At 36.2% G+C, this 16813-nt stretch overlaps 1 protein-coding gene across 1 annotated transcript; it reads left to right on the top strand.

Annotated features, from left to right (window-relative positions):
* Positions 1-9733: 9733 nt before the first annotated feature.
* On the top strand, positions 9734-14795 carry LOC148010727 (E3 ubiquitin-protein ligase RGLG3-like). The gene is made up of 10 exons (XM_087671202.1): positions 9734-9802; positions 10820-10897; positions 11034-11118; positions 11681-11824; positions 11919-12032; positions 12208-12305; positions 12392-12465; positions 12674-12779; positions 14166-14290; positions 14394-14795. The coding sequence occupies exons 2-10, from the start codon at positions 10850-10852 to the stop codon at positions 14506-14508; spliced, it is 909 nt and encodes a 302-aa protein (XP_087527328.1). The 5' UTR covers positions 9734-9802; positions 10820-10849; the 3' UTR covers positions 14509-14795.
* Positions 14796-16813: the final 2018 nt, after the last annotated feature.

Below are 16813 nucleotides of genomic sequence, written 5' to 3' on the forward strand. Positions count from 1 at the left end.
AAAGCACAGAGATGAGGAGTTAGGAAAAATTAAGTGGGAAAGTGCAGATGGGTCACTGTTGGCCCTAACGACATGTATGAAAGGAGTTCTTGACCATGAGCACTTTGAAAAATTAGGCCCTAACCAAATTTAATGTGCATTTAAAAGCACAGAGATGAGCGAGTTAGGAAAAATTAAGTGGGAAAGTGCAGTATTAACCTATCATTATTGTGGTTGCAAAATTTCAAGCTTATCATTTTCTTGTCTTGTTCTTTTGACCCTATCTTATGAGCTTCTTTGTTGCATGCAAGCTTGAGCAAGTGAAGCTATATGTCTATGCTTCTGAATCAACTTACCTATCTTGCTTTCCTACTCCCAATTGTTTGTATCTCAAACTCATCTCCTCACCTTCTTGAGCCTAGCAGGAGTATGAGAGGTAGATAGAAAGAGAGTTGTAGAAGAAAAGGAGAAAGTGAGAGGTTGAGAGAGAGAGAGTGTGTGTGTGTGTGGTCTTCTTGGCTTAGAGAAAAAGGAAAGGCATCACCATATTGAGTGGCTCATGGATTTGAATTTTGTGGGACTTAGAGGTTTGCATGACTGAAGGGATCATTAAAGCTTGGTAGCTCTCTAGCCCATCTAGACTACAACCATTATGAGTTTTTGTGCTTTTGCTATTTGAATTAGCCTACATAGCTTGGCATACTTATGAATCCTATCTATGACCAACCAAGTGAGTAGACAATCATGGTAGGAGAACTCATTGGGGTGAGAGACTATGAGAAATTTATTGAATGAGATTGCATGAACGAATATGCACTAAGAAATCTAGGTATGACACAATAGTAGTCGAGAGAAGCGACACATACTATTGTAAAATAACCTCACATCTATCTAGGTGATTGTGTAGAATTTCCTCCTTTGAGGTAATTTTGATAGAAAAAACAAGATACAAAAGGATCACAACATCTAGTTGATTTCTTTGAAGTTTAAATTGGTATGGATTAATTGTTGGTAGTATTTTACATGATGTAGTCTCTTTTGTAAATTTGATTGTTCCACTCATCCACATAACCTCATTTGCCTACTTCTTTACCCTAATGCACATAATTAGGTAAAAATATCAACAACTTAAATAATATCAACATCTACATTTAATGCAAAAGCATCCTTGACTTGTAAAGTGTCCTTAGAGCATCCTAGATTTAAGCTACAAATACTAAAGCAAAAGGCCCTTCCCCACAAATAGTATATAAAGAGGAGTGTATCATACAGAGATTGCAAAAAATAAATTACACCCTAATATTTTGTGTGCTTAACCTAAATGCCAAATGTCAGGACCTAAAACAGGCCTGACACTAGCTCTAAGGCTCTAGTCGGGCCTCTTAAACTCACCAAACCACCCACACGGCATCATGGCTAGGAGCATTTAGAGGTTGTACACTACTCTAAATAAATAACACATTTGTATCGATTACAGTCAAACAATTGTTCCCTTCTCTCAACTCCAACAAAGGGATTATTCAAACATATAGGTGATCAACATCTTGATTTGCACACATAAAGAGCTTCCCCAAATAGAATAATGTGGCTCCTACAGCTCTCCTATACCCCCAAAATTCACCCCAGGATGTGCCCTCTTACACATAGAACATGAACGTAACAGAGTTCTCTCATAATAGAAATGTAATGATCTAGGAGGCTGTATATATTCCTCACTTAATCAATTTTCCCAAGATATCAAACTAACCTATAGCAAAGGGAAATCTTTCACTTTCAGTGTTGGTTGTCACCTAAACATACAATTACAATGCATCTAGAAATTTATATTATGATACCATGGTTGAATTGCATATGCAAACTATATGGCATTTTGTGCTCAAATAACTTAACTAAAAGCCAATCAATGTGAAGTACACAAATAATCTTTTAGTGATTTCTTTCAAATGGCGTCATGCGGCATTGCTAAGAAACAACACTGGGCTAACCCGTGCTGCGGAACCTCTTAAAACTTAAACAAACTATGGCCTATATGTTAATATATGCAAAGAAATTAGCAACTTAATCAAATATATTTCCATTGCAGGTCCATTTTTCCCTATTGTTTAAAGCTAGATTGATTACGTCAATGTAAGGATATTTTGTGATATTTTTTCATAAAAATGAGCTCTAAAATATGCACTTTAACATATAAACAAAGGAAAACTCAAGTAAAACCTCATGCTTCACCTTCATTATACATTCACAAGTATTCTCTTAAATGTTCATATTTTTTTGCACACAAAATTTATTTTTCCCTAAATTTTTTCTTTATTTGACTCTTTTTCATGAATTTTTCCATTTATTTCAACTTTTTTTTTGAGTTTTTTGATTTGTAGAACTTAAGAGAAGTGTAATCCATCCGCATATGAACATCATTTGAACTCCCAAAACCCAAAAACAACCCCATTGAATCCAATGTTTTGGGTTTTGAAATTTTATTTATTTTTATATACGAAAAAAAAGGTGAATGTATTTTTTATCTTTCTAACATCAGCAAACATGTTTCAATCATTTGCAACCATTCTCTCATCATATGCACTAACGATTCATCATTAGAATTAAATAACGATCACTTACTTGAAAATTCGTATACACACGCGTCATATTTCAAAAATGGGAAGCTATTGATGCTCTTTTACAGCCATTGATGATTCTTTGGCACTTTCTTGATCTATCTATTACATTCCATCACAAATCCACACCCATTTTCTCTCATCCTCTCAACCCATATGAACCACATTTATGGTGAGAGAGAAAGAGGAGAGAGAAATACTGAAATTTGATCTTGCTAAATGTTGCACCATTCCTTGTGCAACTTGGGGCAATTGATGGCAAAAAGTTAAAGCATTGATGAAGGCCCAAGAGTAGGAAGAGGATAATCACCGCTCAAAAATGCCATTTTTTGGGGGATGGAGGAGGCATCGAAAAAAATACGCCTCCCCTTGATGTTCCAATTCTTGATTAGTTTGGTCTTCTTTAATAAAGATTAACATTAAGATACAAATTATCTAGTTCATTTTGGCCTTTTCAAACTTGAGCAAAGTGGCTCGGACCACCCAATTGAGGGGGCAAACGATCTCACAATTGCCATTCGATTGGATGGGTGACTTTTTGGCATCAAAATCTATCACCCTAGCCTCCGTCACATGCTTTTTGGCTTTCAAATCGACTAGCTGCTTCATAATACCAAACCTTGCGGCCATTAAATGGGGGTTCAAATGGATGCCAATTGACAACACTTGTGTTGGATTCCTAGCATTGAAATGCATCTAGAAAAACTCTAGCTCCTTGATCTACAATTATTTGATTTTGCACCAAAAAGGCCTCTTTTATGGGTCTTCGAGTCTTTTTGCACTTGATCCCGACTTTAAAATCTACTCTCATTAGCAACCATGGGATAGGGCGACTTAGCCCGTCAAATCCGTGAACTATTCTGCATAATGAGAAAACATAAAGAGCATCAAGTTTCCACACATAAAATACACAAGAAAACACAACCATGGCTCCCACCCTACCCCTTGACAAAATCAAAGCATGAAGTCCATGAGGGATAGACTAAGCATAATCTGATAGAGATCCTGAGCTAGTCATTAACCAACTACTACAACACAAATGAGCTAAAAATAACTATCAAGGGAGTAATTTTAAGTGGTGGTTTGTCTTGCCTACCTGACCTAAGGCAACTAGAGTAGGAACTCCTACAAGGCAAGGACTCCTATAGCATGCTCTATAAATTTTCCATTTGATCACATTTTTCTCTAGTATTTTATACTCGGGCCTATAAAAAGGAGGGAGCTAAGTGTATTGTGACCCAAGGAGAACAAGGCATCAGTCTTGGGTCCTGCTTGGTACCCAAGATCCTACCAAGCTCTCACAAGGTGACACTAAATCATTTTCTTCTTTCGCTCACTTTTGTTTTCGCTTCAACCATCCTTATGTATTTTTTCAGCTAAATGCTACCCCTAGGGAAGACAAGGTATGACACGTCTCCCAAAACCTACCAAGCCTTTTAAACTTCCATAAGATGTTACAATTGATGATCTGGGAGAGCTCTTTGGAGGTAAGAATACAACTATGCTAATGTTGTAGGAGGTTACCCACAAAAAAATAGTGACATGGAGTGTTTTTTCAGGATTAGTTGAGAATGGGTATTGGCAAGTTTTTTTTTTTTGCTACTTTGAGAAGATAAAAAAGATGGGGTAAAAGCCCAATACTACAAAATTTATTTCCATGATGAAATCATGTAGAAACTCAAAAACTAGAGGACTGGAAAAACAAATTCATGCTAGTCTAAATGAAGTTGGCCTTGAAACTAAATTATATGATGGTAGCATTCGTATAAATATGTATTCCAAGTGAGGCTTCCATATACTCATATCAAACGTGGAATTGGTTGATAGAGAGGTGTTATCATCTTCTCAAAAAAGAGGTCCAATCTTATAGGTTTATTGTTGACAATCCAACATTTTAAACAAAGAAAGGAAGGAGGAAGGAAGCAATCAAAGTTGACAAGAGAAGAGTCCTCACTTTGGCTACTACAAAGAATGCTTAAATTAGAATTTATAGCAAACATTTATGGACATGTGTTATTAGGAGCAGTCAATGCATGAAGAAGTGGACTTGGTACATGTCCATGAGTAGGTGCTGATAGCAAGATTGTATCTGTAAAAAAGATAGAGCTCACTCCTCCTAGTGAGGAGAAGACCATTGATGAAAGTACACGGATTCACATTGAGAATGAGGAGAAGAATGCAATTAGGCTTTGTTGGAGGTAGTAATATGGGTGGATAAGGTGGCTATGGCAGCCGTGGTAGTGTTAGCTATAGTGGAGGTAGTGATTTTACCTATTACAATTGTGTCAAATCAAGGCACTTTGCACATGATTGTAGGTGGGTGAGGAAGAGTTGGGGTTGGTGGTTATGGGAGAGGCAAAGGGTCTAAAGCAGAGATTGTTTTGATCAATGAAACTTATGGGAAGGTAAATGAAAGGCAAGTTTTCCTTGAGTGTGGACTAGCTAGGGTGAGGGAAGAGTATTGATTTAAAAAAACATCATAACCAATATGTTCCTTTTATTGATCATCATGTTGAGAACATAATACTTTTGTTGTGTTTGAGAGGGTCACGTGGTAGCATGTTTTTGAAAAATCCACAAAGCTTTTCAACAAAAAAACAATAATGATTTTTTACACAAATTTTCAAGGAAATAACGATAAAACTTAAAGCTTTTCTTATCATGCATGAAAGGATAGAAAACTATATAAGGGTTGAGAACTTGGGAATAGGGGCCCTTCTCTTAGTTTTGTTGAAGACTTAAATGAGAGAAGAAGAGGATCACAACCAAGCTATTGGAGTAACTTGAGTATGTTTTCCAATTTCTATAAGCTTGATGATTAAGGTTTGGTGTATCAGTAGAACAAAAAATGAGGTATGAAGATTTTGAGTGAGACTTTCTCTACGTTCTGTGTGATCTCAATGTGTTAGTGATATTAAAAGGCTTTGTAGTTGGTGACTATGGATGGGATGTGTTGGTGTTTTGGTCGTAAATTGTCAAAGTTTCTTGCCAGGTTTAGTATTCAGACAAAGAAATTACCTTACTGCCACTCCTTATCATCTCGTTTTTGAGTTGTGTGAGAAGCTTGTCTTCAAACACTGCTCATGATACACTGGTAGCAAATACATATTTTTCTACTTCAAGAGGTGGGACCTATAATGTATGACTATCCAAAAAAAATGGATACAAAGGGTTGTCTTACACAAAGAAAAATTTCTCTTCTTGTACACCCCTAATAGCTATTTCAATATTAGGGTATGCAACATGTAGATCTTTTGAGGGGTTATTTGCAGCCTATATCCTCCAACCATGATCTATGTCAACTGGCCATAAACCATTTTCATACAAATTGCAAACCATTACATTAATTTTCGAACCATGGTCAAGTAAAGCCCCACCAACCTTAACAATTGATTTCTATTGTATCATGTGCCTAATGGTTCTGTGTATAATGACTTCTAGGGATAAATCCTGAAGCATCAACATCTGCATGCCGCATTTGCCTAACTTCCATATGACTTTACAACAAATAACTAAATTTTAGGTCACTACATCATCATTTTACCCTCATTCTACTGATATATAGCATCAATCCTCTCCAAATTAGCACATGCATTTTTCTCATAATTAACTTGTATACCTTGCAAACTCTTCTATCTGCATAAAAGCACTGGTGGGCTGGTAGATCACCAACAAGAAACTATATCTTCCTCTTGATAATAGCAATGATTTCATTGTGAAGCTCACACTTAGCAATAAAAGAACCTTTCCAAGTGTGAATTCCACCATGTTATTAAGAATATGCTCTTCAAGGACTTTTTGGAGATATGTTGTAGTCTCTATGTTAGATTGAACCTTGTAGCATGGGTGCTTCTTTTGCTCCTAGCTTGTTTCCCATCACATTTCCTTTCATGTGCTACATCCTCCATTACATGCTCAGGAGTAGGTTTTATCCTTCGAGACAACATTAACCTTTTTAGGTACTTTCTCTATCTGCAAACCAAAGGTAGTAGTATGCTCTATTGCATATGCATTTGAAGTAGGCATTTCTTTCAAAAAAAATTGTGTTCTCCCATTTTCAAGGTTTAAAGAAAGAGGTAAACCTATACCTTGTGCATGGATATTACCATCCTTCCAAAAGATAATTTGCTTTTGTAATGCATGATGATACAAATCACACTCACATCTCTCATTTTGAGGTCTATTACACCAGATGCATCTATGCACAAAGCCCTCATACAAAGGCTTAGGGGATGTTGCCCGCCCTTTCTCATCCAACTATGAAATATTAAGTTGTGAATCATGCATTTTCTTCACCAACTCATCCATGATATCCTCTTTTATTATCGCAACAAAAATTTCAGCCTTTGGAACATTCATAGATTTCAGTAGACTTGTGAGAACTAGTAGGCAAAGCCCCAAAACATGAAACCTTTTCCCTCTTCTATGCTTCTAACAAGTGCATTTCCAAGAGCTTTTACATGTCTCAACTCTATTTTAAGCCCTTAGTAGATTGATCTTCCAACAAATCATCCAACTTCTCTTGTAAAGCAAGATCTATAGCTTGCAAAAACATCTCAATTTTCTAGGACTTAAGAGCATGCTACTCTACAATATCCAATTTCTCAAATCTACTTTCAAACTCTCGTAGAAATTTTGTAGCTATAAGTCCTTTATTTGGCTTTATGACCCACTCTCAAAATGTTATGCAAGTAACCGGATTGGCATATTCTATGTAGAACTCTTTCCTTAATGCCTTAAACACATAGCAATCAACATCCTGTAGATATAATTCTACAATCCATGCCTTTAATTCTTGTATAATGATTCGCACACAAAATATTAGCTCCATGAAAACTAATTTAGTACATAAAATTCCATCTTCAATGCATACGAATGAAAATTTGTTTATATATTCCATCCATTAAATAGTTTCATCTCCTGCTCTACAACCTACAAAGCCTTTACCATTGTAGACTTTAGTTTGTAAAATCATGCATCCTTTGTTGTTGCTAATGTTGTGCGTACAAAATTATATTCATATTATGCACCCACTCCTAAATGACATCATTTGAACCCAATCCTAATGTATCTCCCATCTTGTACCTTGCTGATTGTAGAGGTTGAATAGAAGAAGATGAGAGAAAGGAGAAACAAATCACACTCTAAATGAATTTGAAGTCAAGCCTTTGTATTACTACCAAGTACAATAGTGTAAGATCAATCCAACCCTTGTTGAGACAACTGATTGACTCAAAATCAATAGCCCAACATGAAACCTGACCTTGAATAAGAAGAGATTAGAACCTTGATATATGGGGAAGGTCAATCCCATCACCCACAAGCAATTTCAATTGGTAGAATTGGCTGAAGATGAAGAAAATCTTGCATAGCATGATTTTTGCAACACTCGAAGGCTCATATGATACTTTAAAACCTCTTAAGTTTATGCCCTTTACATGTACGAAGAATTCACCTAAGGTAGAGAGTATGATCCTTTGCATAGATGGTCCTAGAACCAATACAACACTAAATCCCCATGGATAGCAAGCTGTCCTAATGTAGACCTTATAATTCCCTATTCAAGACATCCAAAAGAATATCAAAATTGCTTCATCTCAAGCCAAGAGTCCACACTTACCTGCGTAGGTGCTAGAGCTCTGTTTCCCCTTTTCTCTCCCTTCCCTTGAGTTTGCATGCCAAGATCCCTCCTTTCCTGGCCACATTTGAATCAGCCCACATCTTCCTTGTTTGCACCATTTTTCAGCCCCTTCTTTGTTGCCCCAACTCTCTCTTTTCTCCACATTCCCCTTTCTTACTCAAGTCTCCTAAATCTCCACTTATTTCCTACATCAAGTCTCATGTAGACTAACTTTTGGGCACTGACATACATTAATTTTCCTTTTTCTCTTGAGTCCAAAACTATATTTCTAGTGATTGAACTACTAATCAAAGCCTCTATAGTATCTCTTCATATTGTAAAATCCATCTTTCTTCTGTGAACTAAAAGCATGAAGATACAACTCCTCTTAGAGCTTCATAATATAGACATAAAGTCACATGACAACCTTAGTATTGTTTAGGAACCTTAATTTCAAGTTGGTCCTCATGAGAATAGGGTGGCACTTTCCCAATGAGGTAGACTCAAGTGATCCTAAGGTAAAAAATTCCACAATATTCCAATGGAGCTCCAAATGGTGTTGCCTAAATTTATTCCTCGGTGGGCTACCAAAAGCATGCCTTCAAGGGAGTGTTAGAAAGGTAGGTTACATGTGGTATCATAGAAAAATAGAGATTATAGTTAATAAAGCATAGGTAGAATTGCTTGCAAGATTAGTTAAGGTATTAAAATTTTGATTTAGTGTCCTATTATGAAAAATGAACTATCACTAGTTAATGGTGGGATTTTTTTTCAAAGTGATAAAACCTTCCAGAGATTCTTAGTATTCTGAACTATGTTCATGTGAGCCATTCACTCTCGAAATTTTTATAGAAAGATCGATTCACCATAAATGATACAAGGTCGGAAGCTTGTAGATTTGTACACATACTACTCTTATTTTTGCCATGTCACCTAAAATCATTTCAAGCTCAGCCCAAAAAGTTCCCCAAAATATAAGCAAGATACCAAGAATAATTCCTTCTTCTTTTTTTTTGTGCTACATTATTGCCCCTCACCTTTTTTGGCAATTTGCATACAACATGCCCATGGATTGGAAAGCCTATTACAATGGGCGGTGTATTAATGATTTGGCACGTCACGGAACTTTGGTTATCATGTGTTGATAAGCCTATGGCAATGGGCTACGTAATACAATCTTGGTGCAAAGGTTCCTTATTATTCTATTATTCCTTATTATAAGCCAATGGCAATGGGCTACGTAATATAATATTGGTGCAAAGGTTCCTTATTATTCTATTATTCCTTATTATTCTATTATTCTCCCCAGTAGGGGACGCGCGAGAGAGGGAACGTGGGGGAGGATTCGCTTAGATTTTTGATCGAAAAAAGTTAAAGGGCAGCCACCCATCTTTCACCATCGATATACACAGAGAGAGAGAGAGAGAGAGAGAGAGAGAGAGAGGGAGAGGGAGATAAAGGTTATCAGTCCACCTCCCCTTTCCAATCATCAGCTTGATTAATATATTCTTGCTTCTCAGTATAAATAAGGGCTCCTCGCCTTGCAGATGATGCCAAGGAGAAAGGCGCTCACCAGCCTCAATTATTACAGGTTGATTCGCCACCTTATAATTTTATTCCTCTTGATCACCTAGTAGCACTCTCTCTGATCCATCTCTTGCTATTTTCTTACCTGCGATGGATAGTACTTATCCTCATCGTAGTCTATAGTAACTCTCTTCAGTACAAATCTTGCCTATCGAGTCATATAATTATGCGCGCGCTTAATCCATTGTATGGCTGTATCAGACACCACCAATCATGGAGGATTAGCACTACGAATGATGGAGCTGCATCTATGTGGAGTTTGCCTTCATGAGTGAATCACACAGAGAGTGGACGTTTTGGTGTTATACCTCCCGCTATGGTGATCAGTTGGCTTGTTAGAATATGAAGGGCTAGGGCACGCCAAATCATGACCGTCTGCGCATAGGCGCACAAGACTGCACGTCCATCAAGGCTCCACGTGTCGCTCCTAGGTCGTTTGAATGGCATAATACCACACCACGACTAATTAGCCGTGTGTCTTGGTGCATTGATGCATCTAGGCATCCCTTCCATATCTTGCTAGCATCATGGTAGAGTCTCCTTTGGTTTAATTTATACAAAAGTTGGGGATAAATGTTTTTCATGCCCATTCTATGATGTTAACTAAGAAGTGTGTACAAAGCTTATTGCTCGCAATCGTATGAAGTCAAGTAAGAAGTGCTTAGTTGATGAACAATTGTCTCATAGCCCATTGCTAGCTAATATTCAATTGCATGTTTTTTAAATTCACATCACCATTCGTTTCTTAGCTTCAAACATGAAATTTTGTTGTTGAGCCATGAACTCAACTCCTATATAGGCTAATAACTTATGCAAGACTACAATTCTAATTTGCAATTGAAGTGATATAACAAACATGTCTTCATGTACTTGGAATTACAGTCTAATATTGCACCTGAAGTACTATTTGCCTCAAATGTTACATGTGCAAACATGACTACATGTACTTAGAATGCATTCCAAATGTTGTGTGTGTAAACATTTTTACATGTAGTCTAATGAGAGGTTTGTATATACATAGATTCCCAAGAACTTATAAGCAATTAACAAGATGGCAAATTTCCCATATAATCCAGACAAGTACACAGACATAAATCAGGTTGGTCTTTTGCTAAAGCTTCCTTTTGATCCACCAATTTGTCTCAAAGAGCACTTCAAGATGGTGCTATAGTTTTTAAACTAGCATAAATGCTAGTATGAGAGAGAGAAAAGAAGTTCACAAATTGGAAATGTAGGTTACATGCGCTCTAAGGCAGGCTGGACTTGAATCATCAAACTTGATTCTTGCTATTGACTTTACCAAAAGTAACGAGTGGACAGGTAATTTGCACAATATTTGCCCCAAATCTTGTGATGTGTATATTAAGTTGGTCTGGTTCTTATATGCTAGCAATTTTGTAACTATTTAAGTTTTTCAACATGTGCATTATATGGATCTATATCACAATATTTAATGCTTTCTTAGTCCATATTGTTTGTAGTCAAGATATCTTATGAAAGTTCAATTACCTAGGAGTACAAGTACAAATACCAACTCAATGGCTCCCTTCTAACTTCAAAAAAGCACATGTTAAGGCTTGAGAGGTGTCATAGGAGGCAGAAGTGATAGTGAATATTAATGATTTCCTAGGATTACTTTTCATGAGTTTTAGATCTAAAATTAGTTACAAGTGGTACAACTACAAATATTCAAGTGGCCATTTTCTAAATTGATAAATGATAATCAAAGTGTCTAATTTCTTTATAGCATACTGTGAAGATAACAACTAATTGTCATTGTTGTGAATTTACATAAGAATGATCAATTCTTTTGCTCCACATAAAAACTATCATTAACCTACAACATTGAGCCATTAATTTTGTTGAAATATTTTTCTTGTAGGTCAATACTCTTTCGATGGACTTAGCCTTCATGCAATTGTTCCCAATGGAATGAATCCTTATGAACAAGCTATTTCAGTCATTGGACGAACACTCTCCCAATTTGATGAAGATAACTTGATCCCTTGTTTCGGTTTTGGAGATGGTTTGTTAGCTTTGATCTTTTTATGTTATCCTAAAGACTTATTTTTCATGTCTTCTTTATCAAGTGCTGATTCTTTTTAATTTCTTCATAACAGCCACTACCCATGATCAGAGTTGCTTCAACTTCAATCCAGATGGACGCCCTTGCAATGGTGTTGAAGGTGTCTTGAGACGCTATAGGGAAATACTTCCCTATATCAACCTTTCTGGTAAGTCTAGATAAAGATGTATATATCTCCACCCTTAATACTCTCTATCTAGAGGATAGGATGTTATAGTAAGTGTAGACAAAGATGAGTATATATTCTTAACTCTTAATCCTCTCTATTGCGAGAAAAAGCTAACAAAGATATTCAATTTCACTAGAAAATGGTCTATGTGTAGGTCCTACCTCTTATGCACCAGTCATCCGTGCTGCAATAGATATTGTGAGACGGAATGGAAACCGCTTTCATGTTCTTGTTATAATTGCTGATGGCCAGGTACTTGTGTCATTTAAGCTAATTTTTTTATCAAGTACTATTTTACACATTGAATATCAAGGGGAATGTACAACACTTTTTGATAGGTAACTGGTAATCTACGAGGTGGAATGCTAAGTGTGCAAGAGAAGGCCACCATTGATGCTATTGTTGAAGCAAGGTACAATAGTTGTGCATACAAGTTAGAACCTAGCTATTTACACTTTAAATAGCTATTGTTGAAGCAAGGTATAGTAGTTGTGCATACAAGTTAGAACCTAGCTATTGTTGAAGCAAGGTATAGTAGTTGTGCATACAAGTTAGAACCTAGCTATTTACACATTAAAACCTATTTTATATAATTTGATATACATGTTTGATTTTTGTAGTAATTATCCTTTATCGATCATTGTGGTGGGGGTTGGTGATGGACCCTGGGACATGATGCACTACTTTGATGATGCTATCCCAAAGCGCAAATTCGACAACTTTCAGGTGTTCTTGAAAAGATTTACTTAATAAAACCTTACTTTTCTTAAAGAGAGATCATTTTTATTACTAAACCTTCATGTTAAACTAAGTATTATCTCCTAATTCAAGTGTTAAAGTTGAATGGCATAAAACACACTTTGAGGGCCTTTGATTTTAAAATGTTTCATTACTTAGTGACTTTGTTATGTATAGCTATCAAGTTGAATAGTTTTCATACAAGTCATTGTGAAAATTGAAATATTTCACTATGTCTTCCATGTGTGTGCGTGCGTGCGTGCGTGCGTGCGTGTGTGTGTGTGTGTGTGTGTGTGTGTGTGTGTTAAAGTTAGCATAAAACACACTTTGAGGGCCTTTGATTTTAAAATGTTTCATTGCTTAGTGACTTTGTTATGTATAGCTATCAAGTTGAATAGTTTTCATACAAGTCATTGTGAAATTTGAAATATTTCACTATGTCTTCCATGTGTGTGTGTGTGTGTGTGTGTGTGTGTGTGTGTGTGTGTGTGTGTGTGTGTGTGTGTGTGTGTGTGTGTGTGTGTGTGTGTGTGTGTGTGTGTGTGTGTGTGTGTGTGTGTGTGTGTGTGTGTGTGTGTGTGTGTGTGTGTGTGTGTGTGTGTGTGTGTGTGTGTGTGTGTGTGTGTGTGTGTGTGTGTGTGTGTGTGTGTGTGTGTGTGTGTGTGTGTGTGTGTGTGTGTGTGTGTGTGTGTGTGTGTGTGTGTGTGTGTGTGTGTGTGTGTGTGTGTGTGTGTGTGTGTGTGTGTGTGTGTGTGTGTGTGTGTGTGTGTGTGTGTGTGTGTGTGTGTGTGTGTGTGTGTGTGTGTGTGTGTGTGTGTGTGTGTGTGTGTGTGTGTGTGTGTGTGTGTGTGTGTGTGTGTGTGTGTGTGTGTGTGTGTGTGTGTGTGTGTGTGTGTGTGTGTGTGTGTGTGTGTGTGTGTGTGTGTGTGTGTGTGTGTGTGTGTGTGTGTGTGTGTGTGTGTGTGTGTGTGTGTGTGTGTGTGTGTGTGTGTGTGTGTGTGTGTGTGTGTGTAGTTGCCCATTACAAAGGACAAGAGACAATTGTAAGGGAGTCAGCTTGGGATTGAGGGATTAATAGATACAGGTTGATTATGACAACCTAAACTCAGAATCTATTAGATGTAGCCTAGTGATCATTGTCAGAAAACTAAACTTTAAATGGAAATGTTTTTCTAGCTTCCACTAAGTAAATGTAGATATCCTCAAAAATTGACGAGACAAAGGACTAAAATTGGTACTTCTGTAATGGTCACGATTACTCAATTCAAAAAATGAGTGTTTAGGCTTTTGAAACAATAGTATTTGATGAAAGAATACATGGTCTTTTTGTTCTACAATGGATCATATAATCCTAAATGAATTTTTTTAATGCAGTTTGTGAACTTCACTGAGATCATGTCAAGATGCTCTAATCCAGCTTACAAAGAAGCACAATTTGCTGTGGCAGCACTTATGGAGTTACCTAAGCAATACAAGGAAATCCAATGCTTGGGGCTAAGGTAGCAATATAGAGCTTTTTTTTTTTGCACATAAGGAATAGTTTCTATGCTTTAAATTTCAAGGATTTGAGCAAAAATTGAAATATTTTTTTGACAATTGTAGCCAACCATACTCAGTTTCTTCACCACAACCAGCAACTTTTGCAACTTGGAAACTGCAGCCACAACCTGTCTCCAATACCATTGGATATAATAGAAGACAAGGGACTTATTTTTGAGAGTTTTCTATCGTTAAAGTAAGGACCATGAAAAGGAAGATGATAACCCTTAACACTTTATTGTAATATGCTATTTGAACATGATGATATGCTCATGTCGACTTTATCGAAAGAGCCTAGGAGAACTGATAAGCTCGCAATACTAAACTTTCACCCGTGTTTCTAAGTTTAAAAAGCTCATGAGCTTAATGTATGTAATACATGTAAACACACAAGATGTGCATATGTTGCAACCCATGGCATATTATGGAGTTCCTAATAATAGAAACAAAATGCATTGAGCAAAATATCGACCAATGAGGCAAATGGAAATCCCATCCTTTAATCCTATAATTCAAATTGTACCACAAGTATATGGTTCAAAAATAAGTTTATAACAAACAAAAGTGGATGTGTAGGTGTGCTTTTTAAAAATTACATTGCTCACATGGTTACATGCTTTTGTGGGTTGAATTAGAGAGAGTAACTTTACATATTCTAGCTAGATGTGTGTAGTGTATTTTTTAAAATTGAATATGCATTAATGGGTGTGCATATAATACTATTGATGCATGTGCTTGAGATGGTGCCCTTATTTCTACATTTTAGTCATCACAATGTTGTTTGTTTCTGAGTTTATGGTATCCTTATATTGCTCCATAGAACCATGGTGAGTTTCATGAGCAAGATATAAATATAATCTTGAGAGACACTTTCAAATCTTCATAGCATTTTTTAGTACATCAAGGGCCGCAATTAGATGTTTAAATATACCAAATGTCAAAGATATACCAAAGTAGTCCCAAGTATGTAACCTAGGTTATTCTTACCCTCTGTTCTCATTGTTTTACCTTGCATATAGTTGATCTCATTCTCTTTCTACACATGCACTTTTCTCTATATTCCTCTATTATTTCTTTTAACCCTCATCTCTACTTTGTATTCACCAACCTTATACTTACTCATCTACCTTCTTTGCTCTCTCTCCCCCTTCGTGTACCTACATTGTTTCTCAATTGATACCCTTCTACTTTAAGATTCATCTTTCAGTCCTTCTATTTATGCCTTATTCATAGAACACCTCTCTAACCCCTTAATATACTATATATTTCCTTTCAATCATGCACCCCATTTGTAGTTCTACCAGCTTATAAGAGAAGTATAATGTTACCAAATCGCATGATTGTTTTATGTATTTATACAGTACAAAATGATTAGTTGTTATATAGCATCATCCATTACACCCTTAATCATACGAATTACAATAGTACCAAGCACTATTCCTAGATAGCTATACACTTGTGATATGTAAAAACTTTTGATGACATAAAAGTTTAAGAAGTTGATCCTTTATACTTCCTATTGTGACTAAGGTGATATTGAATTTTCAACATGCAAGACATACATTTGATTTAGTATTATAATCTTAACCTTAGTAAGATGGTTTTGCCATCTACTAATTGGGGAAGACAATATGTGTAGATGTTGAGAACTCTTAAAATTACATGCATGTCAGATATAGTGGAGAGCTAGACTTTCATTCCATGAAGTTGAACATTGTGCCCATGTAATTCCAAGTGCAAAGACAATTGCAAAGGCATGGTTAGTTAGGATAGACAAGTCAATAAAATAATACATTCCTTAAGTTGCATTTTTTTTCTTCAATAGATAGTAATTAATCAACTTTTTCAGCTCATCCATGTCATTGATATCTTGCACCTTTAGAGAGGAAAAACTTGCACCATAGTGCTTTCTTGTGCAAAGGTGACTATGAAATATAAGATGACTTTTAAAAAGTGACCTTTATAGAGTGACAATGGAAGACCTTTTAAATAAGCATATCTAATCTAGTTATGGAAGGTTTTGAACCTACATCCTCGAATGGCAATTCTTTGTTTCAACCTCATAAATCACTAGTCCAACCACTTGTGTCACATTAATAGATTCAAGGAGATCTAAAATGTGTCATTTGATTGGTACCCATCCTTTTACTACTACTACTACTACTACTACTACTACTACTACTACTACTACATACATACATACATACATACATACATACATACATACATACATACATACATACATACATATATATATATATATATATATATATATATATATATATATATATATATATATATAGAGAGAGAGAGAGAGGAGAGAAACAAATCAATAACATCAAACAAAATGGTTCTATGGGAGAATGAGAAGGACATGAAGAGTATGGCATAACTAATGATGATGTTAATGATGAGTATACCACGATGCATGATGTCCGTCCCCCCCTTTTATGATATATACATGAAATGGTTTCCAAATTTGC

The sequence above is a fragment of the Lygodium microphyllum genome, chromosome 29, assembly GCF_053477565.2.
Source record: "Lygodium microphyllum isolate KBCC chromosome 29, Lygodium_microphyllum_v1.1.10, whole genome shotgun sequence".
NCBI lineage: Eukaryota > Viridiplantae > Streptophyta > Polypodiopsida > Schizaeales > Lygodiaceae > Lygodium > Lygodium microphyllum.